The sequence below is a fragment of the Neolamprologus multifasciatus genome, chromosome 7 (assembly GCF_963576455.1).
Source record: "Neolamprologus multifasciatus chromosome 7, fNeoMul1.2, whole genome shotgun sequence".
Classification (NCBI taxonomy): Eukaryota; Metazoa; Chordata; class Actinopteri; order Cichliformes; family Cichlidae; genus Neolamprologus; species Neolamprologus multifasciatus.
This window is the reverse complement of record NC_140445.1, coordinates 14,313,401-14,339,030: the sequence shown is the minus strand read 5'-3', so window position 1 is coordinate 14,339,030 and position 25,630 is coordinate 14,313,401. Positions and strand designations below refer to the sequence as shown.

At 38.5% G+C, this 25,630-nt stretch overlaps 1 protein-coding gene and 1 long non-coding RNA gene across 3 annotated transcripts; one reads left to right on the top strand and one right to left on the bottom strand.

Annotated features, from left to right (window-relative positions):
• The first annotated feature begins 964 nt into the window (after positions 1-964).
• dmgdh (dimethylglycine dehydrogenase) lies at positions 965-24,603 on the top strand. Its single transcript, XM_085169269.1, has 16 exons — positions 965-1,228; positions 1,532-1,700; positions 7,635-7,733; positions 7,822-7,986; positions 10,197-10,401; positions 15,367-15,615; positions 15,703-15,901; positions 16,199-16,368; positions 16,474-16,627; positions 19,463-19,628; positions 19,753-19,883; positions 20,819-21,036; positions 22,122-22,279; positions 23,543-23,602; positions 23,686-23,820; positions 23,918-24,603. Exons 1-16 carry the CDS (start codon positions 1,107-1,109, stop codon positions 24,128-24,130), a joined length of 2,613 nt encoding a protein of 870 aa, XP_085025395.1. The 5' UTR covers positions 965-1,106; the 3' UTR covers positions 24,131-24,603.
• Positions 3,939-7,202, bottom strand: LOC146513953 (uncharacterized). Of its 2 annotated transcripts, XR_014875495.1 has the most exons (4): positions 6,487-7,202; positions 5,960-6,112; positions 5,499-5,588; positions 3,939-4,904 (listed from the first exon to the last, which is right to left on the bottom strand). It is a non-coding gene; the product is annotated as an uncharacterized LOC146513953 (long non-coding RNA). The 2 variants fall into 2 exon arrangements; XR_014875494.1 differs by lacking the exon at positions 6,487-7,202 and having other exon boundaries at positions 5,960-6,454.
• Positions 24,604-25,630: the final 1,027 nt, after the last annotated feature.

The following is a 25,630-nucleotide window of genomic DNA, read 5'->3' as shown; positions in this document are numbered from 1 at the left end:
TTGTTGTTATTTTGCAAGTGTTTGTGTAAAGTTATATATTTTTCCACTGCACGCGTTTGTGTAGACTCTGGCTTTTCTTTTTTGTGAGCTTAACTATTACATGCACAACATGAATCAGTACTGTAGTGAATATCCTTTCTTCATTTCTGTGTTCATATAAAGCAGTTATCAGCACCCAGTTCAAACCTGCTGCAGCTGTCCCGCTTGGGTTACAGGCTCAAGGGCTACTCAGAGATAAATGCTTCTGAATGGATTGTTCAAACTGGATCTGACAGACATTTGTGAGTCGATTCTATTGACACAAAAAAACCTGGTGATACAAACAACTGGTGCAAGGCTTTCTGTGAAAAACAGTGTTACTGTACTGCACTAGGAATCAACAAGTTATGCACATTTTGGTATGTTTTATATCTCCCTAGAATCAGCAGCATTATAAGCATAATTTCTGCATGTTATGTTTTTGTGGCTTAAAGCGCTGCTGTCGTTATGCCAGACCACAGGACTCTGTCAAATGAATCACCTTTTCTGCAGAGCTTATGTAACCTCTGCAAACCTAAAGTCATTCCTGTTGTCTTCCTGTTCATAAAATAAACACATGGCACTGCTACATTTTTTAGATGTTGCTGAAACAAACTGATCAAATGCTCACAATTTTTTTTAAGTGCCATTAGTTTTTGTGCTAAAACGACATCCCTGCATAGATATAAAAACAGTCCTGCAACAGTTTTAACACCTACAAAAAACTCAGTGTGTGTTCAGAAACCAGTTACTGCAAAAACAAATACAGACTCTTACAGAATGTTAATGGCGGTTTTCTCTGACAGCACATTAGTTTAACTCTCAACAAAGTTTTTTCTTCTTTCTTTCTTTCTTTTTAAACCAGCCTAACTGACCTACATTTGAAGTCTCAGCACACAAATCCTTAACTGCGTTAAACCTTCGTCCCGACTTGGTTCGCGAACTGTGGGCGTGCCAAAGCGGCTGTCAGTGCAAAAGTGGGATATTTGTAACTGCACCCGACAGTACAGGGACTCCGAGAGAGGGGGGGTGGTCATGCTTCGTGGTGCATTGGTAGTTTTTTTAAACATCAGCACTGGTTCTCAGTCATGGCTCGGATACTAAACCTCATCAAAGTTCAGTTGCGCAGAGATTTAGCCTCGTGTCGAGGCGTCGCTGGGCAGCCTCTGAGAACCATCAGCTGCACCTCAAGAAAACAAGCAGAGGAGAGGTGAGACAGTTTAGTTTGATTCATTTTTAAGGATTCGTCTCATGCAGCCAGTTTTGGTCAGGGTAACGATTACAAATGAGGCTTTAAAAATGCCATGAAAGTGATCGATTTGTGCAGCAAAACTTAACGCGATATGCAAGCTTCACACAAAACTGTTGGACTTAACACACTTTAGTCTTATCTGACCTTAAAGTCTCAACTTGCTGACCTCAGTACATCATTATCAAGCTACTTTTGTAACTTGTGCATGTTGCATGGCGATAGCTATTTTACCTGCAGTTAAATCGCTTCCTGTCCTGGCAGTGATGCATCTTCAGTTTTGGGAAAGCGGTGGAAGGACAATGCAGAGACTGTCATCATTGGTGGAGGGTGTGTGGGCGTCAGCTTGGCCTATCACCTGGCCAAAGCTGGGATGAAGGATGTGGTGCTGCTTGAGAAGACTGAGCTGACAGCTGGATCTACCTGGCATGCTGTAAGTTTACAAAAGTGCTGAGACCAAAGACCCTACAGGGGTCCGCAGGGTCCTGAATGTGAAGCCAGAGAAAGGCCAGGGTCACACATTTCACTTCCATGTTGGTTGGCGACCATTATTACCTTCATTAACATTGAAAGGACCACAGCCCAAAGTCAATAAACCACTGCTCCCATTAAACTTGAATTTTACATCAGTTATTGAAAGAAATCTTTACATTTGGCTTTTTTCCTTCAGTTGAATTGTAATCTGACAGTTGGAGTTCTGCAGAGAAGAATAGCAAATGGTCAAAATTAAGAGACTGGAAAGAGGGTATATTTGGTATTTGTGCTTGGAAAATGAGAAATAATAATTGTTATTTTTTTTCAAATTGACTTTATTTTTATATTCTCTGAATGAGCTTTCTTAGCTTAATACTTAAGAAAAATATAATAAAATGACTCAATTTGGGGTCTTGGGTCAGTGATGTGGTGTAATGATAAGCATAACATGTCTCCAGAATAATTTGAAGGTACTGAGCCTTTAATACTGCTAGAAAACTGAAGTCTGGCTCTTCCTTGACAGTGAAAGTGTTTAGATCCAGTACTGGCAAGTGGCTGTCATCCAGTTGTTACTCCCTTTCCATTGAGAGCAACTGTTAAGTTTTCAAGGTACTTGTGGTCCTGATCCTCTTGCTCCTTACACTCCATGTTATTCATTTACAAAAACGCAACACTCCTATACTATTAATAGACATTTCACATGTCAGAGGGGAAACTTGCTCTTCACTTACTCGCCTCATTGGATGGGCAGTGTTACGGATTCAAATATTGGGGATGGATGCAGGAGGAAAACCAAAATAACAACACTGGTCCAGCCGGGTTGAGTCAAACGATGATTTAATGAACACACGCGTGGGAGATGGACACCATACAGCAGACAGCATCAGATCTCAAAATGGTGGAGCCTTGATCAAACTCTTATAGCCTCTAGTGGCCCCCACCTAATCATAAAAGCCTAAACATTCACATTCTTTCTCTCACACAGCGCCTAAGCTACGACCTTGGCTCCCTGTTTATCTGCTCCTGCTGAGATGGGGCAGTATGCTCTGTTCTCTTCTAATAGGACAAATAAGGCGATGACTCTCTGGAACAGTATTTCTTATAACTCAGCAGTATAATGCATCATAAAACAATATCATTTATTCACAATAAATCAGCAGTCTAATGTAATACAAATCAGTTTAACAAATGTAATAGTTATCACCTTCTTCTAATTCAGGAGAATAATGCAAACTAAAACTACATAGTAATTCACAATCTTTAATTAGGGGTCTAACATGGCATAAAATAATATTATAATCCGACAGCAGGGACCCAGTGGACACTGGGTGAGGAATTAGGGTAGCTGCAGACTTATAATTGCCAACCAATATATGGAATTTGAATCAGAATCTGAATACTCTATTGATCCCTAGGGGAAATTATGTTGGTTACAGTGCTCCAGTACAAACAATAACAAAAATGGACAATACAAGAAGTAAAAAATAGCACAATATATAAAAAGGGTGTAGCTATAGCACTATACTGTGTATTAGGTGGATGAGTTGTACAGGGAGATGGCCACAGGCAGGAATGATTTCCTGTGTCGTTCAGTGGTGCATTTTGGTAATCTCAATCTCTCACTGAACGTGCACCTGTGCACTGAAAAAAATATGTTGTTGGATTTACTTAATTCAATGGTGGACATTTGTTGCACACAGATGCTTTGCTTTGGCAGCAACTTAAACAATTGAGTTAAATTAACACAATTTATTCATGTTCAATAAACCTGTGCAATTTGTGTTGATAAAATGTGACTTATACATGTTTTGATGAAGTAATTTGAGCTCTTGGAATATTTTAATCCTTCACAATTTTTTCACTTTATCCCAACACCATTCAATAACTTTTACCCAATACTACTTGGTCACTTAAATACTACATGTTATCTTCAAATTACATTTTGCTATTATATTCTAGTATCAAATACACAATTTTCAAATGGAGGCCTTATAACAGATTGTATTGTTCTCTTCCAAGATGGTTGCTGGCATCCACCAGTAACCTTTCAAAACAAAATGTCTAATTTCACTGCATTGACAGTAGGTAAAGAATTAAACTGACATTACTCCTCCACTGAATCTATATAAATCAACAGTTAAATAATGTCAGTTCTTCCGTGTTCTCTGGAATCAATCACAACAAAGAAATTAGACTGTTTCTTTTAAAAATGTTACAGGACAATACAAAACATTCTATTTAAGGCCTCTGACGTCAAGATTCAGTTAAACAAGAATTATAACTAAACAATTTGAGGTAATGTTAGTTTCCATTAACATTAAATTAGGTTACTGAATTGGCAAACACCTTCCTATTAACATTACCCATTTTACCCCAATAACTAAAGAAATTAGCACTTGCAGGTCAAAAACTTTATTCAAGAGACTGAAAAATAACATTGATACAGTGACTGTCAAAAATTACAGCACTGATCATACTGTGACATCTTGGTTCAAAACAGCACACTTAGAAATATTCAACGTTCTTTACTTCAACTGAAAATACCATTTCACACGACCCATATGGGATATTTAGACTGTATAACTGTTCACGCTACATCTCTTCACTAGTAAAAGAAAGAAAAAATACAAAGAGAAATTTAAAAATGCTGCCAAACAGACAAACAGAGAACTTGTACAGAGCAAAAGGAAAAACAAACAACAACAAAAAAAACGACTCATCCTCATGGCAGTTGCAGAGTATATAAAAATGAACCCTGCGATCTGTTCCTGGAATTGAGCTTCAAAAATGCAGCAGAACAAGTGTGAGATTTAAATGTCCTCTCGCCTAGAGCTGATCACCTCGCATGCAAGTGAGCTTTCCTTGCAGGAGCAGTTTTGTCTTAGTTGTGAGCTTTTCTTGAGAGCTGAGTTGCATCAAACTCCATTACCACCCTTTGAATCACCTCAAAAGTGTAGCAGAGTTGTGATGGGTAACTCATATTGAAGGAATAAAAAAGGTCCAAACAGCATGGCTACTGCAAAGGTCACGTTATCCAGATCTTGAAGAACTACTATACCCTTGATGATGATGCCAACATCAGAAAAGTCATTGCCTGGCGCATCCTCTGGAGACAGATGTTCATTGTGGTTTTCTCAATCTGTGCAGTGGCCTCAGTCAAGTCCTGGTTAAACACAAAACATTTTTTTAAGATTCTTTTTTAAACTCATCTCTTTTGAATCGACCAGTTCTAATGTTAGAGTAATTTAAACCAATGCAAGCTACATAGTAAACAGCTATAGCCAAAGAGTGGCCTGCCATGCTGCCATTCATGGTCTAACAGAGTTTCTAAGAGAGAGTGAAAAACATAATAATTTCAAATGCTTTACATTAGTTTTTGTTAGACACCGGCCCATCAGAAATCCAGGTTATGTCACTCAGAAGATGTTAGAATTTAGACTTTCAGCCCCACAATTTGGTTAGCTGTTGGTCAGTTGGTCATTTTTTTTTTCAAACAAAAGCTAATGTAAATATTGGTGGGATTTTCCTTTGTTCACTAGAATAACAAATTTAAAGTTTTTTCACACTGATGTGACCCCTAATACAGGGGTGGGGGTGGGGCCTCAAGGGCTGGCGGCCGAGTTCACTACCAGGCCTCATGTGAACTTCAAATTATTAAAGAGAACTACTGGTCCTAACCAGTCCAATGAGGATCAAGTGGATAACTAAATGCATTTTTAAATGTTGCAAAGCCACAATCTACTCATAAAACACTCACCATGAACTCCTGCACCAAGATGTTGCAATTGTCTTTCACACAGATGCGGAGCACTTTGATGAAGGACTCTCTTTGAGCATTAATGTCATCCTAAAGTATTATAACAAAGAAAACAGAGATTTGTGAACTTTTCAGTAGCACAGAAGAAAATGATCCCAGACAAAAACTCTTGACTTTTTAAACCAGTCAACATGCAACACCAGCATCTACAAAGCAATATCAAAAATTCCTGTTTGACATCAACTTTATGGATATATAGTTTCCAGAACATATATTTTTAAAAAAAGATACATTTTTCTCAGTGGGCCAGTAAATGCATGATGAAAATTATGGCATCCTTTCAGTGGAATCAGTACTCACAGGTAATAGTTGACTGTTTCAATGGATGCAGCATAAAATTCTTTTACTGACCTAATGCAATACATATACACTTTGTAGTTAAAGAATTTTAAAGTTCTTACTGTCATCATGGCAGCTACATCCTTTGGCTTTGTGCCCTGTTCCCCCAATCACTTTGCAAACACTTTCAGCAGACTGTCAGAGAGAAACTCAGCTCCGTCAGAAACCTTGACTGTAAAGGCATGTTTGGGATGCACTGGAATGCTGCATTTTATCTGAAATGACATAAAATTATTTTTGAAATAACAGCAGGCACTGTGCTTGGTTAATCAGTAATGTTTTGTTGAATAAAAACTGTGTTTCCAGATCTTATGGGATTAAAAAAATCCCAAGATGTTTGTTTCTGATTTGCAACCCAACAACCCACAAGTTACAACCTCCTTTTAGTTCAAGTGTGCATTAATGTGAGTCCAGTAATCACCTTTCTGACAATACATACAGGTATAAGTTAAACCTATGGCAGATTTTGGATTTCTCAGTTGTATTAATAGGGTGGTCTGTTTGTGTATGCATGCACCTAATAATTATAAAAAACCTATTATAATTAAGTTACAGAAACCTTAAGCGAAAATAGAATATACTTTCTTACCATAACGCCTTGAACCCACAATCCATCAGCTGACTTCTGGTGAAATGCAGAATAGAGGTCGTCTCTCAATGTGCAGCAAAAAAAAAACAGAAACAAAAGGACAGCAGGTGAGGGCAGGAGGGGTAGGCATGTAAGCTAGCATAATGCCGCTAATGATATTAGCTAAAGCTGTTCAATGTCCAAAATCTCACTAACACCACGGTGCAGTAAATACACAATGTAACTGAAGAGTCAGTTGGCAAATCTATTCACACAGAAAACCAAATTATGTTATGAGTGCCTCATAATTAGGTTTAATGTGATATTACGACTCTTGTGCCAAAGACAAATTCAAATGAAAAAGCGCCAATTCTTTGACAACAGATAAAACAGCAAATAAGCTAACGGGTCTTTTTTAGCATGTTACATGGCGACACTCTAGACGTTTAACTACATTTGGCTGAAATATGGTAAATATTAATTCAAAGAATCAAGACATACCAAAAACTTAGAGTTGGCTGCTCGACTTGACTGAGATGGATGCCTTTTTTAAACCACGATCCAAAGCCCGCGAGATGAAATCACGCGTGGTTTCACGAGATTTAACGTTGCTATCTAATTGACTTACTTCGCCTGAACATGATATGAACAATTTAATACACCCTTCCTGCATATCATGTAGTTTTTACACTATATAGTTACATTTATCTTTAAAATATGAGGCAATTGTGTTAAATACATACAAGATGCTTACATAAATCGAAGAGATGGCCAGTGCCTTTTTTTCAGTGTGGCTAGCCAGCACGTCATGGAGTGGGTGGGAGAAATTATCCAACACTGTCTTTATCCTGGATAACATTTGCTTTTCCATCACCACCCTAAGAGATTCTAGCTCCATCCCCACAACATTGCTGACAGCTGATTTCTTTTTTTTAATGTTTAATGAAGAGCGATATTAGCGGTTCAGATTATGTATATTGCTATAATGCTCCTTAGAGCTCCCACAGCTTTAAGGAATATTTTAGTGTTTTGGCTCATTGATTTATTTATTTTTTTGCTGCCCCCAAGTGGCCAAAAAGCAGTTCTTGCAGCTTTAAGTTGGAATATGTGAAAGCAGTACCTTGGTGGGTGTATTTTCCAATTATCTTAATGGTGTGTTTGTATTTTAGGCTGGCTTGACAACATACTACCATCCAGGGATCAACCTCAAGAAAATCCATCATGACAGCATAAAATTATATGAGACCCTGGAGGCTGAAACTGGACAGGTGAGGTACTTTCCTTAGCTTTCACAGCTTTTACAAGCATAATTGTATTTGTATATTTGTATACCTTTTATATTGACTTTCTCTGCAGGCAGTGGGCTTGCACCAGCCTGGCAGCATTCGTATTGCTTCAACACCGATTCGAGTGGATGAAATGAAGTACCAGATGACCCGCACACACTGGCATGTGACAGAACAGTACCTCATGGGACCAGAAAAAATCCAAGAACTCTTCCCTCTGCTTAATATGGATAAGGTCTGTATGATTGTTCTCAAACTTGTTCCTGCTCAATCTTTTTATTGTCTTGAAACAGACATTAGAAACTGTGAAGACGTACAGTGTTTATCTGAACCTTGACAGATGTGGTTTTGGTATTCAATTACCTAAAACTTTTAAAGTCAAATACTTGACTTCTTGACAAGAGTTAGAGAAGATAGATATCACTCTGCTAACTGTTCACTAATTATTACCCCTGCTATGGAGGATGTTTTTTGCACATGTGCTTGCCATGCTTACTGTCTATAAGTGCAACAGCTCGAAAAGTTTTAAATGAATTTTGATAAAACTCTATAGAGGTGGAGAGTAAGTGCCTTAAAATTTTTCTTACATCCACCAAGGTCATTAAGGTCAGCGTAATGACCTGTTGGTCAAGAAATAACCGTTTAACTTGTGTATTGTCAACATATAGAAAGTACTGTATAAAGATTTTAAGTATCATGTCACATTTGACCTCTGACCTTTTATAAAAGTCAATAGATTAATCTGAAAGTCAGAGAGATGTTGTGCAGAGCTATTTAAAGCCATTTTTCCTTACTGCAGTTGTTTGTATTGACAGCATATAGAGAATGATATATGGGGATTCTAAATATCACATTACTTTGGACTTCTGACTTCTTCTTCAACATCAAATAAGGTCAAACTTTCATAAAATTATAAATAATAATAATATTATACAATAAGCTCTGTATTGTATAAGTAATAATATTCATTCCCTGTTGATTACAAATCAGTACCTATTATCCATTACCTTCTCCCGTTTGTGTAATTAAAGTAAACATTGGTCATGGTTTTTAGTGTGTTACAAACTTCTGAAAGCACGTTAAAAAGATGAAAGAAAACAAAATAAATATAAATAAAATATAATGCTATTCCCTTAAAAGGAAACACTGCCCAGACAGTGAACTGCCTTGTCGGACGTTTGCGTTCTTGGTGTGCTTCCTGTTCCATTATGAAACTACAGCAAGGAGATGTTTAACTTAGACTCCGACCAATACTGGATTTTTGCAGGCAATTCCAATACCAGCTTTTAGACAGTAAAAGGTTCTCATAACCCTCTGTGAGGTGTTATATTAAAAATACAAGATAAACTGATGAGCTCATTGTTTAACAGATTTCAAGCAATGTATTTCAAGAACTGGTTAGATACTTGCCATAAACATTCCCCCACTTAAGGCCATGCATGCGTCTGCTTAGTTGTAATGCTGCTCTGGTACATGCTTTAAAAAGTGCTGAGAGTATTGTAACACTGGAGTGCTAGACTCTCAAATGGCACAAACTATGTGACATTTCTAAATGACTCTCTGCATCTTTTATTTGTAGCATGGTTTTGTAAACAAACTAGTTCCATCTAGTTCAGACATTTCAGATAATCATGTCAGTATAAATGTATCCCTGATCTATATCTGTATATCTATATCTATATTTAATGATTAAATTAGGCTTGTAGACTCTACAATAGAGAGAAAACCCCTACAGTAAGATGAACCCCATGTGAGCAAACACTTGGTGACAGTGGGAAGGAAAAACTCCCTTTTAACAGGAAGCAACCTCTGGCTTGGGGAAGGCCTGTTGGGAGTAATCCAAATCAAGAAATATGTAAAAATTATTACTTTATCTGAGCTTTAAACATGAGTAGAAATCTTGCTGAAAAATGGATGAGCTATTAAAGTTTAAAATACATTTAGAAATGTTTTTATTATTATTTTATTGCTGAAACATGTCATTGTATGTTCCTGGTTTTGTGCTCTTGGCTCTGTTCAAAGTTCACAGTTTAGCATTAGATCCAAAGCTAAACATCTCGACGAGTGTTGTAAAGTTGGGCTTTAAAGTTGACCTGATCCAGCGCTCCTGAAATTTACCAAACACAGTTATGATAAGGGAATAATTAGTTGATCTAATATTAGGTTTTTGGTATGACATCAGCTTAGAAAGGTAAAACCTACAAACCTCTTAAGTTAAATGACCCAAAGAATGAGACATCTGTTGATATGTTGTTGACCCGCGTCTGCTTAAGTGCTAGAGTCGTTGATATTATGTGTAGTTATAGAAAGCTTTAAGTATCCAAGCATATTTCACTGTTAGCAATATATCTTTATGATAAGCTGCTTGATCAGCTAATTATTAAGTTTATTATTATTGAATCACCATTTTGAATTTGTTGTGTGAAGGTTTCTGTTTAATCTTAGGTGTTGGCAGGTCTTTACACCCCAGGAGACGGCCACATCGACCCTTACTCTCTGACTATGGCTCTGGCTGCTGGAGCTCGTATGTATGGTGCCCAGATTTATAATAATGCCCCCGTGACAAGCCTCAAGCTAACGTCTGATGGCAAGTGGGACGTGCAGACCTCTCATGGAACAATTCGGGCAAACCGCATTGTCAACACAGCAGGTGAATATTCATAATCTCTATACGCATTTGTTCAAAGGATAATAGGAGCAGTGATCCTGATATTTTAGATGGTAAACACTATATCCATGCAGAAAATGTAAGGAAAAGTACAAGGGAATAAGTGCAGTCCACAACTCACATGTGAATATGTTCAAGTCCAGATTTTACTTCGTTGTCTCAAGAGTCTTTGTGTGTATGTTGGTAAAAGAAGAATAGTTTTTGTTTTATTTGTTTCTTTTTTTGTGGGAAAAGGATAGATCTCGGATTTCAGAGCACAGTAAAACATCTTATCTATCTATAGATACTCTGGTAGGAGACCTTTGCCCACCCAGACCACTGGCTGAAAAGTTTAGAAAACAAAGTTTTTTGTCTGAACCGGGTCATACCAGTTCTTGGGGGATTTTGTTGGCCACGACTCTTTGCTGCTGTTGCCTGTTTTTCTGGCAGAAGTTCAAGAATGTGCTCCACTCTCTTTCTCCTGTCTGTGCTCCCCTGTGGAGTCATGCATTTCATTAGTCACCCTTTTTCTTGATGTAATGCACAAACTTAGAAACAAATGGCAAATGAAATAGCGACTGTAGTCGCCAAAAACTACAACCACCGCCAAAAAAAAATACAAGAATTTGAAAGATATGCATGGTTTAAAAATAACAAACTAGAAACAAATCTATGTCTGTTCATGTGTTTTGGAGAGCACACAAAGGTGTGAAGAAGCTTAAAATAGCAAATATTTAGCAGCAGAGCATATTTACTACTTAAATCACATTTTATTCCTTTCATATTTTCTTTACTCTGGTTGAATCCAGTTATGTTGAGGCCTTGCTGGCATTTCGCCATCACTGTAACAGCCAATCGACTTAGGGCAACAGGTCAGATTTCATCCAATCTTGAAGCAGCAGCACATGTAATCCTCCTCCTCCTGACATGCAGTTCTAAGCCTTTCACTACTGCTGTGCTGCTGCTCCTTCTTGCATGCAGGGACCTTGGGTTTGTGGTTTAGCTTTAACAAAAGGCAAAGTTTTACAAAAAAAGTTAAAATTCATTCGATTAATATAATTCTTTTGTGGTTCTTGAGTTTCTTCTGCTTCATGGGCAGTCTCACATAGCGTGGCAAAAAACGCCTTTACATTCTCAAACTCTATGCTTCTACAGCAAACATCTCTTTGTTGAAAACATCTCACAGTTGAAAGCATCCTCCTTACCAAAGAGGGCTCAGTTGAAGCCAAAGCTCATGGTTGCCATGTGAACCTAATATACGAGGCGATCGTTTGATTATCTTCAGTGTTTTCTCAATGTTTCTGTCTGTAGTACTAGAGTCTGTTCATCATGTAAAATATGTGTGTACAGGCTGGTTTGGTCCTATTTACTTGGAATTTCATTTGTTGTTTCAGTGATTTTTTTTTTGCACCATTGCATAACTTTTGATCTGTTATTAACAAAAACAGTTTCTAATACTTCACTAGTTATCATTTTTAGCTCTTACTTAATCGTTAGTCTTAAAAACTATTTATTAGCATTAGATCAGTAACTTGTAGCTCACCCTTTCATTTCCTTATCCGTCCTTAGCAAAGTTAAAACCTTGCTTTAGTTCATTGAGGTTTATGAGCACTTGTTTTTGCACCACTCACTCAAGGCCCCGCCCACAGCCTTTCAGTCAGGAGTCTTGACTTTGATTGGGCCATTGCAACAACTTGATTATTTTCTTTTTCAGTCATTCAGTTGCAGATTTTCTTATGTGCTTGTGATCACTGTCTTGTTGTATGACATAAATTTCAGCCAAGCACTAGTTGTTGAACAGATTGCCTCATGTTTGCCTGTAGAAACTGCAATATGCAGAGGAATTCATGGTCGACTCAGGGACTGCAAGGTGCCCATGTCCTTTGGTTGCAAAACAAGCTCAGATTATTATCACCCCTCCACCTCCACAGTTGTTATGAGGTGTTTATGCTGTGACTACACTTTGTCTGTCCAAAGGACATTGTTGCAGAGGTCTTGTGGTTTGTTCATATGAGAAGAGAAGAGGCTTTCTTCTGGCAACCCTTCCAAACAAGTGATACCTGCTCAGTGGTTTTTTTTGTTTTTTTTTTGTACTGTCATTAATTTTAAAATTTGACAAATTTAAAATGCTAACCAAGCCCTGTACAGTCTGAAATGTAGCTTTTGATGGGGGGGTTTCTTTTGCAGTCTATGCGAACATTGTAAATGGGCTGGTTCTTATATCTACTCTGAGCACTCAGAGCACTTCTGTTTAGCTTGCCTTAATCAATCATTCACACAAGCACTTTTTCTGTGCTTTTCCTATGTAAGTACTTTCTATCTAACATTCATACACACTCATACTGCGATGGATGCATCAGAGAGCACCTTAGTATCTTCACCAAGTATATTTTGCATGCAGACTGGAACAGAGTGGCATCAAACCACCAACCATCTAATTAGTAAGGGACCTGCTCTACTTCCTGAGCCACAGCCACCCCAAAATGTACAATCTGACTTTGCAGCAATTGTGGCTTTGTGTTGACACAGCCCGGAATCTTCCAGACCAGCAAAATGCCAAAACTATATACAGGTGTTCACACTTTCTAATGATCCATAAATTAAGTGCATTTTTAGCAGCACCTGCTGCTACCTGCCCTCTGAATTCCTGTGGAAGCAGTAAGTGTGATTTGGCAGTTTTGCATTATGTTATCCTTTACATTTAGCTAATTATATAAACTATAATCCATCAACCAATGTTTACTAGGTAACTCAGTAACTCTTAAAGTGTTGTGTATATGAAGCTCCAACTGTAAATAGAATCTGCAATGTTATTATGCTGCAGACTTACATACGAGTACATAGATTGAATACAAACTCTTGTGAAGAGTTGCTGACAAGAGTATGTTACAACACTTTGCTAAAGATAGCAGGGATCAACAGGTTTTTCTCTGGCTTCTCACTCTGGGCCCCAGCAAATGCCGAACATCTGTGTTGCTTTCACATGTCCCAGCATATTTGTTTTGTGGCTATTAATTTATAAAACGGGTTATGATGTACTTCAGGTGTATGCAAATTATTTTTTTAAGAGAAAGAGTTGGGGAAAGTCTAAGTGAACACATTCAAGTAAGCAACTTAACCAAAATGTTGTAATGTTGTAAATTAAGCTTAGTATTCCTTCTACACACTGAAGTGCCCTCTATGTGGAAAAAACTGCTCTGGTGAATAATGTAGAGCTTTGAACCCTGAGGGTAACTTCTGATTTATGTCTGGTGTCTTCTCATAACATGTGATTTTTATAGTTGTGACTTGTATTTTCTTTTTCTTTTTTTTGCTTCTAATGCTGTAATGCTTATACATTAGATTAGCGATAGGGCTCTTAAACTAGTTCCTTGTGGTTTATATTGAATCTATCTAATCTGTGCTGTCTTATTTATTCTTGCCTTCATTTTCGGGTCTTATGTGTGTCTGTCTTGCACATATCTATGTGTACACCTGTGTGTTTGCCCTTGTGATATGACATTTTTATGAAATCTAATCCCTTAACGCAAGTGATGAAATACTCCAGCAGTTAGTGTTATTAGAAATCCAGCTTGGACCAGTACTAGCACACCTTGCCAGTATTGGATTGGACCACCTGCTGGTGGCATATTTTCAAAAACTGACCTCAGAGGTCAGTACTCACATTATAGCATCACATAGTTGGTGTAGATTTGTCAGCTGCACATCCTTTATACGAATTTCCCACATTACCACATCCCACTGTTCTACTAGATTGAGATCTGGTGACTGTGGAGTACAATGAAATCATTGTCATGTTCAAGAAAACAGTTAGAGATGGACTTTCAGCCTTGTGACCTGGTGTGTTATCCTGCTGAAAGCAGCTATCAGAAGATGGGTACAAATGTGATCATGACGGCATAGACGTGATCAGCGGCAATACTCAGGTAGACTGTGCCATTAAAACAATGCTTATTTGGTGTCAAAGTGCCAAATGTGTGCCAAGGAAATATTCCAGGAACCATTACACCACTGCTAGCATCAACCATTGTTTGATATAAAGCAGGATACATCCTTGTTTTCATGTTGTTTATGCAAAATTTGGATCTTACCCTTCAAATGTTGCAGCACTTCTATTGTCCAGTTTTGGTTGTAGTTTCCTGGTCTTGGCTGACAGAAGTGGCAGCCAGACTCCCCCTGCTGCTGTAGCTCATGTGCTTCAAGTTTAGACATGATGAGCATTCAGGGATGCTCCTCTGCATATCTTGGTTGTAACAAATCGTTATTTGACTTGCTGTTACCTTCTTATCAGATTGAAGCACTCTGGCCATTTTTCTTTCATCTTTGGCATGAACATTTTCACCCAAAGAACTGTCGCTCACTAGATATTCTTTCTTTTCTGGATTATTGTCTGTAAACCCTAAAGATGGTTGTGTTGGTAAATCCCAGTACAACAGCCATTTCTAAGATACTCAGACCAGCCCGTATGACAGTAACAACCATGCCCCATTCAAAGTCACTTAAATCACATTTCTTCCACAATCTGATCATGCCATGATAATGATAATAAATTGATGTTTCACTTTAAAAACACAGAGACAACAGAGAGACCTTTTAAACATTCTGTAATCTGTTTGGTAGTTTTATAAAGAATCAAACAATAAAAGAAAAACATCCTTTAAAAAATGTTTCTTTAAATAAGAAGCCCAGTTTCATGCTGTGAGTAAGATGATTGTTACCACTCTGCTTCTGTACGTTTTTATGAGAAGCTACATTTTGGAAATGGCCGTTGTTTGCTAGCATCATAATTCCCCTTTATGCAAAGATAAGCTAGAAATCTTGAGCCTTCACCTTTAACTGACTGACATTTATGTTTTCATGAGAAAACAATTCTGAACAAATATTTGTCAAAGATGCATTTAGAGATCGAGAGCGAGCCAACTGACTTCACCTCTTCAGCTGAACTGACTGCATCTAATTTGTTTTCAGGTTTCTGGGCCCGGGAGGTTGGCAAGATGATTGGGTTTGAACACCCTACTATTCCAGTGCATCACCAGTACATTGTGACAGCAACGATACCGGAGGTGAAGGCTCTGAAGAAGGAGCTGGCGGTCATCAGGGACCTGGAGGGGTCTTATTACCTGCGTCAGGAAAGAGATGGCCTGCTGTTTGGCCCCTACGAGAAGATGGAAAAGATGGTTTTACAGGACTCCTGGGTGAGAGATGGAGTACCACCAGGTCTGTCTGCCACATGAGATTTTTCAATCTAAATATTTCTACAAAGTTTTCATCTTCCTGTGCATGACTGTTTCTATCTGCCTGCAGGTTTTGGAAAGGAGCTGTTTGAGTCTGACTTGGACAGGATAATGGAGCATGTGGAAAAGGCCATGGAGATGGTTCCTGTACTAAAGAAAGCTGACATCATTAACATTGTTTCTGGACCAATCACATACACTCCTGACCTCCTGCCTATGGTTGGACCACACTGTGGAGTTCGCAACTACTGGACAGCGGTTGGCTTTGGGTGTGTGTTTAGTCAGGTGTTGCTGAACCGTATCTAGCTAAAATACTGCTAAGAGGTGAAAGACAGAAAAAATAGCTGATGTAGTATGAGTCGTTGATTTGGCTAGCATTACAACATGCAGTTGGAGTTGCATCCTAACTATATGTAACTTACAAATGTGATGCGCATATTTTTAGATGCAGTGTGACTTAAACCTCTAGAAGACTTTGATTTTCTTTGAAAAGCTTTATTTTATTTTCTTGAAATCCATCAAAGCCAATCGATAGTACCTAAAGCTCTGATTTAATATTTGTTCAGGTATGGTATTATTCATGCTGGTGGCATAGGCAATTTCCTGAGTGAATGGATCACGAACGGAGAACCTCCATACGACCTGATCGAATGCGACCCCAACCGCTATGGCAAGTGGACTGATGTCCCCTTCATGTGTGCCAAAGCTCGGGAATCCTATGGCTTCAACAATGTGGGTAAGAAGAACATGGGACAGCTGCACAGCATTTGTGGAACAGAGCCTTCTATTATATTGTTACTAAAAGCCTGCTGTGTCCTCCTCATGCTGTTGGTCACTGCAGTTGGTTACCCCAAGGAGGAGCGTTTTGCTGGCCGACCAACCTGCCGAACTAGCGGTGTTTATGAGCTGCTGAAAGACAAAGGATCTATGGGCTTTCATGCTGGCTGGGAGCAACCTCACTGGTTCTACAAACCTGGAGACGACATTGGATACAAGTAAGGTTTCTCTGTAAATTTCTAACAGTGTCTTTTTGATATGGAAAATCTGAATGCTAATTTTTTCCACTTGAATCCACTGTGCATTACAGAACCACATCCACCACCCTTCAAGCTCTTTCAGGTAGTACAGGTACAAGTTCGCCCGAGGTCATCTAACAGGCTTTCTGACGATATTAGCACAAGAGGACCATTTAAATTCCACACTGAAACTGAACAGCTGCTACTGTTCATGAACACATGCAGCAGATGCACAAGTCTCTTTTACAAACCCACATGTCGATGAGCCTTTGGGTTGTCCAAACCTCAAACATATCCAGTTGGCCTTCTTGGCAGTTGCATATTTGGCTCTTTCTGGGACATAGTTATTTTAGTTTGTATGGAAGCTAAAAGCTGCGGTTATAATCTTGCAAAACATTTATTGTGTGTGGCAATGCAACTTTCCGCTAGCCAGTTTTGCACAATAACATGTATATTTTTAGCCAGACCGAATATCTCAACTAGTTGGACAGACATTTTTTCTAGGCACTCTGGGTAATCTCATGATATCTCATGTAGAGCCTGACCGATCAGCCACTTGATCCGAGCAGTCAGATCAGCTATAACATGGGAGTCTTTTAAAACATTATCTCTTTATCTGAATTGAGTGTAAATGAGTACTGGATAACTACACATGAGAAGTGTTATGGAAAAAATATCAGCCTGTATATTGGAATACTCAGTTTTTAAAAGACCGAATATTGGTAGTGGTATGAGTTTGTTTTGCTCAGGCTCTGTTCTCTAGTAGAGGTGGGAATCACCATACATCCCACGATACGATATTATCACAATACTTAACGCACGATACGATATTATTGCAATTTTTTAACATATTTTGCGATATTCAGATTCTGTACATAAAGGTAAACTTTATCAATATTCATTTTATCTAATATCAAAGTCTCACACTCAGTCAGTTTTATTGTTGACAAACTGAACGGTTTGTATTACAGTCTAGTCCAACTTAACTGAACGCAACCATCTGGTACAATTATAGCTATTCTGAACTATGCAATTTATGAAAACTATGCAGCCCATCCAGCAACTGAAGAATTTGAAAGTAAATTAAAACAAAATATAATTTTACATTAAATAAAAAAAAGTTTTAAACTTAATTAAAATAAAACATGTCTTAAATTAAAATAAGTAAACTGTCATGTTTATTGCTGCCAAAAAAAAAGTTAAACACATTTGGACAGTGAAGGAATGTCAGGATTCTTGCTCAGAAAAAGGATCAACATGCTCTGAAGTCAGAGCACAAAAACCTTTTTTGTAACAAAATATCGATTTCTGCTGTTCCTGTATCGATACATTATTAGCAAACAAAATATCACGATACTACACAGTATCGATTTTTTCCCCCACCCCTATTCTCTAGTGTCAGCATGAGGTTATCATCAGTTGTGGGGGGTGGGGTTCTGCTTTGGACAACATTTTGGAAAACTTCTCTGATTTCATCCATGCTTCCATCCATCCATTTTCTTTAACACTTATCCAGTGGAGTGTAGTAGGGAGGTCAAAGATGTCACATGTCAAGACCATCTCAGCCTTTCCCTTCTAACTTTGTCTCCAACTTGCTGAGCTTTCCTGCTATTCATTTCTAATGCTGTCAATCCTGGTCACTCCCAATGAAAATCTGAGCACCTTCAACTCCACCCGTGTCCGCTCTTATATTTCACCCTATGTTCTTCCCTCTTCTTGAAACATATTCACCGCAGCTATTTCCATCCTTTCTGCAGAATCCATTCAACCACTACCCTTCCACATTTCTTTCCTGACGCCATACCTACCCAGGACCTCATGCTCTCTGTTCCTGGCACCTACATGTCCAGTGAATCTCTTGTCAGTCTCTCCTCCATGGGAACACTCTACCACTAAATCCAACTTACTCCAGAATTCCTCTTTCTCTTCCAACTATCCAACCTTTGGGGCATAAACACATTCAACATTACCCCTTTGATTTCTAGTTTCAAACGCATGATCCTGTCTTGCACTCTCTTCACCTTTACAACCCTATTCACATAATCTTCCTTCAAAATGATTCCTACTCCTTTTCTCTTCCCATCTACACCATGTTAGAAAAGTTTGAATCCACCTCCAATGCTTCTGGCCTTGCTTCCCTTCCCCATAGTCCTCAGTCTTCACTTTCTCCATCATATCAGTCAGCTCTCTCTTTTTACCAGTCATAGTCCCTCCATTTAAAGTATTTACTCTCTCTGCCATACTGCATCTCCTTCTCTTTCGCTGCCTCCAAACATGCCTTCCCCCTTTCCTTCTCTTTTATCTTCAGCCAACAGTAGCACAGTTTCCACCGGCACCCTGTTGGCCAACAGCACTGCATGTGATTGTTGTTAAACTGGGCCTCAATCCATCCACTATGGTTTGGTCTGCCAATGATTTACCATTGGATGCCCTTCTTGATGCATGTATCCAGACTTGGGGCCAGCAATGTGTTGGCTTGTATCAATTCTAACTAGAACTGCTTAAAAAGATTGTTGAATTTGCTCCAACATAAGCTTTGAACATTTTTCATGCAATAGCAATGGATAGTGTTGCTTTCTTTGATGTTACAGAATGTAGTGCCTGCACAGGTGTTGGGATGTCTGCAAAACTTTAAAACTTTTATCAGTGTTTTCTCTTTGTCTTCTAGTCTTGTTTATATTTCATTCCCATTGGAACAATATTCACTCAGTGCACTGCCCTTTTACAGTGAAACTTTCAGATAGAAAAAGTAATAAAATAAGCAAATCACTAGTCAGTAAAATACAGACTTAACTGATTTTGTGTTGTGCTCAGACCCAGCTTCCAACGCACCAACTGGTTTGGACCAGTTGGAAGAGAGTGCAAGCTGGTGATGGAGAAGGTTGGAGTAATAGACCTGACACCTTTTGGCAAGTTCATAGTAAAGGGGAAGGACTCACACAAGCTTCTGGATCGCCTCTTTGCCAACACCATGCCCAAGGTAGAAGACCTAATGCAAACTGTTCAGCTCATAAAGTGATGATTGTGTTGGTCACATATCCAGTGCACTGTGCACAAACGGTCCTGACCACACAGCTTTCTCAAACTCCATAACCTGTTTTCAGGTGGGCATGACCAACATCAGCCACATGCTGACACCCTCTGGGAAAGTATACGCTGAGGTTACCATCACCCAGCTGGCACCAGGAAGGTTTCTGCTCGTCACAGGTTCCGGTTCGGAGCTGCACGACCTCAGGTGAAATGGATCAAACCCTTTAAACTCCCAACTCCCAGTCAAATTCATCCGTAGATAATTTAGCAGCAATAATTGTCCTGAATAGTTTCTTTAAATAAAAAATAAACATTTAATTAAAAATAATATTTTAAAACATTATCTCTTCATGCAGTTTCAGTGAAATTGGGCTCAATAGATTTTCCAGACTGGGTTCCTTATTACAGTCTTACTTAGAGAAATAAGGAGTTTTGTTGCAAAGCACAGAAAAACACAGAGCTCTGTCTTAAGGCTGATACTTCAGATTTTCTTTTCCAAGTTTGCGTTTTCCTTTCAGTTTGTTTTGGGTCAAAATACACCAATACCCATGAATCTCAGTTACTGAAGTGAGTTGCCAAGATGTGATTTAATATTGAAAATGAGTAAACTAATTAGCTCATCAAATAAAAATAACTCTTAAACTCTTTAAATGAAGTACTGCATCATACTAAGAGTTTTCATGCAGTATTTTTATGCAGTGTGGCAGAAGTGAATCAGTGCCGCATGTCTAAAACTCCACACACATATTGATTTAGACTACATTTCAATATTTCAGTCCCTGCACAGTGCTCATACTGTTAGCAGTTAAGCAAACACTGTTTTGCTCTCTGTCCTGTGCCCATGTCAAGCTGTGCTGGCTTGCTGTCTGTTTTGTACTGCAGAAACTTAAAACCTATCTGCAGCTGTTAACACAACGCCCCTCGAGCTCCTCCAATCACGAGGCAGAATCGTAAACCATTTATTTTCATTCCTTCACTGTAATCAACTCTCTACCACAGTTTAAAAAAAGGCTATGAAGTTTTTTTTATGCCGTGTAGCGACATCTAGTGGTAATTCACATATTTGCAAAGCCCATAAAATTTGTCTAGTCTATAAATGTATTAACGGCTCTTTGCCTTGTGGATTTGCACTTGCTACAGGTGGATAGAAACTGAAGTTGCACAAGGTGGATATGACGTTGACATTACAAATGTGACAGAAGACATAGGTGTGCTGGGCATTGCCGGACCAAACTCTCGCAAAGTTCTCCAGAAACTGACAAATGAGGATATGAGTGAAGCTGGATTTAAGTTTCTCCACTGCAAGTCCATCCAGCTTGCCGGCAAGCCTGTCCGTGCCATCAGGATCTCCTACACCGGTAGTGCAAGGCAGTTTATTTATTGCATCTTGCAATGCAACTCTCCCTCGCTAGCTTTGCACAATAATATATATTTTTAGCCATGCCTAACAGCAGTGTTGGTCAGTGCTTCCTCCATACTGGTCCAGACCGAATATTTCAAATAGTGAAAGGAGTGGAATTTTCTACAGGCACAGGTGATCCCCTGACAATTCAAAAACATCAGTTTAGTGAATATAAAAAAATACGGAGGCTCATTTATCCCAAGAAAAGAAAACTCCACGTGGATTATGAGATACCGAGTGAACATTTTTCACTTACTTTGACAAAAATGCAAGATTCTAATAAAATAATGACATACTAAGTCAAATAATAAGTCATTATTATCTTTCAGGGGAAAAACAACAATGTCAAGTATTAAATATAAAATCAATATTATGAATTACTCAGACAAACCTATACCAAAACAAAAATTCTGACTTAATAACTCAAATTTTAGCCTAATTTTTAAAATAAAATGCAAACTATGACTTATTACGAACAAAGTTTAGACATCAATTAAATATTATGACTTGCTAATGCAAAATTCTGAAATATTCATTAAGAGATTTTAAATGCAAACTCAATACGGGGACTTATTATTTTTATAATTATTATCATTATTATTATTATTATTATTATTATTATTAGTAGTAGTAGTAGTAGTAGTAGTAGTAGTAAAATTATGATAAGTCAAAATGATGGTTATTGGGTTAAAATTTAAGAAAAATGTGAGATGTTAAATAAAAATTTGAATTTACTCATTCAAAATTATGCAGAAACCAAACCAAAATCTTTCTTCAACTATTTCAACTACTTTAAGTTTCATGTGCCTAGATTTTTATTTCATTAATTTTCATTTTATTTTTATAAAACATGTACACTCCATGGTCTCAGTTCACGGTCTATGGATATTTTCTTTTATTTTTGTGAATCTTTTACAGTGTGCATAGTCTCATAGTTTAGAGTTTATGACTGCCCTCATTCTTTTGTCTTTTCCTTTCAGTGACATAGTTTTCAGTGCTGAGCATTGACATGCACTTAAGTGTAAGTGTTTTTGCGTCTAGGTGAGCTTGGCTGGGAGCTGTACACTGACCAGAAGGACTTGGCTGCTGTGTACCTGGCCATGATGGAAGCAGGAAAAGACGAGGGCATTGACAATTTTGGCACCTATGCCATGGCCTCGCTCCGACTGGAGAAGGGCTTCAGAGGCTGGGGAGCTGAGGTACATACATGTATACATGAAGAAGGGGAAAAAAGTCCTTGTTTAAATGTGAAGCAGCATATTACGCAGTAACAGGGAGACAGAGGAAATGAAAACGTCACCTCTTGATAGCTTCCACAAAATCAGCTTCAGCAGGAAACTTTGAGTGTCATATTGCAACTTTTTATAACAATTTTGAATACGTTTCTTGAAAGTATTCAACTGGTATAAAATATGCATCGCAAAAAAGCAAGTCCTTGCAGCCATTCTGCATCCTGTAATTCTCCTGTGAATTAAAGAGGCTTCGGTGTGGTAAGGCAGGCCACGCATGATGCTTTCTTCAGTATGAAGGCTGTCAAACTGTCGGGGATTCAGATCTTTGGCTGGGAGGAAAACACAAACAAACTACTTGTTGTGACAAAATTCAAGAGAAAAGTACAGGCTGCAAATGGAGGGATGCATTTTTTGGACTTTTCATAATGTTTTGGACGACAGCTGTCTTTTTTTGAAGTCAGGAGGGTGCTGCATCACCAGCCAGGCTGATTCAAAAAACACAAATCTTGTGGTTTTTCTCCATGGTCTGTCTCATAGTGGTCCTTTAATATTATATTTCATCAGCGATGAAAACACCAAACACACAGCTTCCCTTTTAGCCCAGTGAAAAACTATGGACTATGGTCCATTTTTTCTCGCCAAACCCCAAACTGTGTCAAACTGTGTCCATTTCTTCCTTTTCTGATAAAGATATTTTCAAAAGAGGCCTCAAATAAACAGCAGCGTATGCTTCACAGTCTAACTTGTAGTGTTTATATTAGAATATCAGACTTTGGCCTTGATACTGTCATTAGGAGAGTGTGACACCCGGTGGACCAATCAGGAATAGCATTGCATTTGAAGGGTTAGGGTTTTCACACTTTGCAAAGCCATCATGAGGGCTGGATTTCACTGTTCACTGGGGCCTTGGGTCATAAGATTGAAACCCCTGGATTAGAGGAACATCTGCAAAACAATGGAGATGAAAAAAAGACGTTTTTGTGTGACTTTGGAAAAGAATCTGAATCTTACAGAGTTGAATTTTTGAGAGAGAAGATGTTTCTTCTCTTATCTTTTTCACCTAGTCTGTATGTGATATACACTCCAAACACCTTTTATTAGACCCGCCTTAATAAAGTGAAGTTGCATTTCACTGTTTTTAATTTACAACAAATGACACAATTATATTGGTGAAAATTTTACTTTATAAAGTACAACTTATGATTTTTTTTTTATCATTGATCTTTACAGATGAACTGTGACACTAACCCTCTGGAGGCAGGACTGGATTATTTTATTAAACTAAACAAGGTAACGTTGTTTCCTGCATGCATTCATATTCCAGTTTCAGTCATGCATTTCCTCTTTAACCGTTTGTGTCTGTGGTCCTGCAGCCTGCTGACTTCATCGGCAAAGCAGCTCTCCAGGAGATCAAAGCCAAGGGCCTGAAAAGGAAGCTGTCCTACATTGCTGTGAACACAGATGATATCGACCCCGAAGGCAACGAGACTGTCTGGTACAATGGCAAGGTTAGCGACAACAGAAGATCAAAACTTAATTTCCAATTTAGTTTAGAGATTTGGTAATCATTCACACGACGCTGATGTCCCTTGACCTTCTCTTCAGGTGGTTGGCAACACAACCTCTGGAGCCTACAGCTACAGCAGCCAGCAGAGCCTTGCATTCGCTTATCTACCTCTGGAATTAAGCACTTTGGGCCAGAAGGTGGAGGTGGAACTGCTTGGGAAGAAGTACCCCGCCAACGTCATCCAAGAGCCCTTAATCCACACTGAGCCCACGCGGACCCGGCTGCAGAAGAAAGCTCAGAGCAAAGCATAAACACAGGCCGTCCTCTCATCAGTTTCCCACCAGTGAATGAAGAACAATCTTGCTGTGAACAAGAGTCAGGGTGGTTCACATCCTGAGTTGCTTGTGTTCACGTCTGTGGCCAGTTCAGGTCAACTTTATTCCGTTTTCTTACAAGGAACAAGTCTGAAACAGGCGTGCGAAAGCTCAGCACAGTCTTATAAACTGGGGTGTTCCTGCACCACAGTGTCTTGCATTGTTGACAGAGTAATTTCATTTTTGTAATTTTATGAATGGTTGTCAAATGTTTACGCATCAACTGTTGTCTCTCTTATGAAGAAGAGCTCATTTTCAGATTGAATAGTGCCCAAATAAGTCTTGACTTTTGTGCTTAAAAAAAGATCGGTGTTTGCAAAGCTGTACAAAGATTTAACCAAACGTGTTTTCTGTAAGTATAATTAAATGGATATACATTGATAATTAAAGCACTCACGGTGTTCCCACTCCTTCCCTCTTCCATTTAGTAGTTTACACAGTCAGCCGTGTATACTAACATTGTTTTACTGCATACTTTTAAGTATATAAAAATAAAAGTACATCATAGTGAAGCATGTAAAATAAAATCATGATAAGTAATAATAGATTTTTAAATAGTAGCTCCATAGCGAAGTGGTTTACGCATCTGAACAAGTGAAAGACCCCGGGTTTGATCTGAGGAAAAGACACTGATACCTTCTGGGTTGGGTCAGGAGAGGCATCCAGTGTAAAAACTGCCAACTCGAACATGTTGTGGTGACCCCTTGTGACAGATGAGCACCAAAAAGTAGCTTCTAATAGATAATTATAGTCCTATACCTGATATAAACTAATGCTAAATAATGGTTGATTTACTGCTAGTTAATAAACATAATGCAAATGCAGTACAAATTTTAAACTTGAAAAACAAAACAAAAAATGGGTATGTAGTTCTACAATCAAATGATCAACATTTAATATATTTCTACAGTGAAGTGGAACAGAGAAAATATATGAAATATATTTAGAAACCACTTAGAAAACACAATTATTTACAAGTCACAATTATCAGACAGGAACAACTAATATATACAAATAAATGTCCATCCATTCTCTTCTGCTTTTCCTTTTCCAGGGGGTCGCCAGTCTGTCGCAGAGCTAACACGTAGGAACAGACAACCATTCTCACTCACATTCACACCTGTGGGAAATTTAGACTTACTAATTAACCTGACCCACTAACGTTTCGCTCCCCCTGTCTCCTTAGGTCTCATTCCTCCCAGCTGTGTTCCCCTTCTGTCTCTAATTCCTTGATGACTTCCTCAGTGTATTTAAGCCCAGTGTTTCTTTGTGTCAGTGTCGTGTCGTACCCTCAGATTGTACCTGAGTGTTTCTGTTCTCAGTATTCATTGTTCAGGACCCAAACACAAGACTCACACGGTAAATGTAACTGAAAGAGGCAGCTTTATTGTTGGAAATTACTGCTATAAATACAAAACAACTCAAAACTAGAAATAG

Excerpts from the sequence above, each read along its gene's own strand:
- dmgdh (XM_085169269.1), top strand. The coding sequence starts at position 1,107 with ATGGCTCGGATACTAAACCTCATCAAAGTTCAGTTGCGCAGAGATTTA. Across the intron at positions 15,902-16,198 it reads TGGACAGCGGTTGGCTTTGG|GTATGGTATTATTCATGCTG; the intron begins GTGTGTGTTTAG and ends ATATTTGTTCAG. Across the intron at positions 22,280-23,542 it reads TCAGAGGCTGGGGAGCTGAG|ATGAACTGTGACACTAACCC; the intron begins GTACATACATGT and ends TGATCTTTACAG.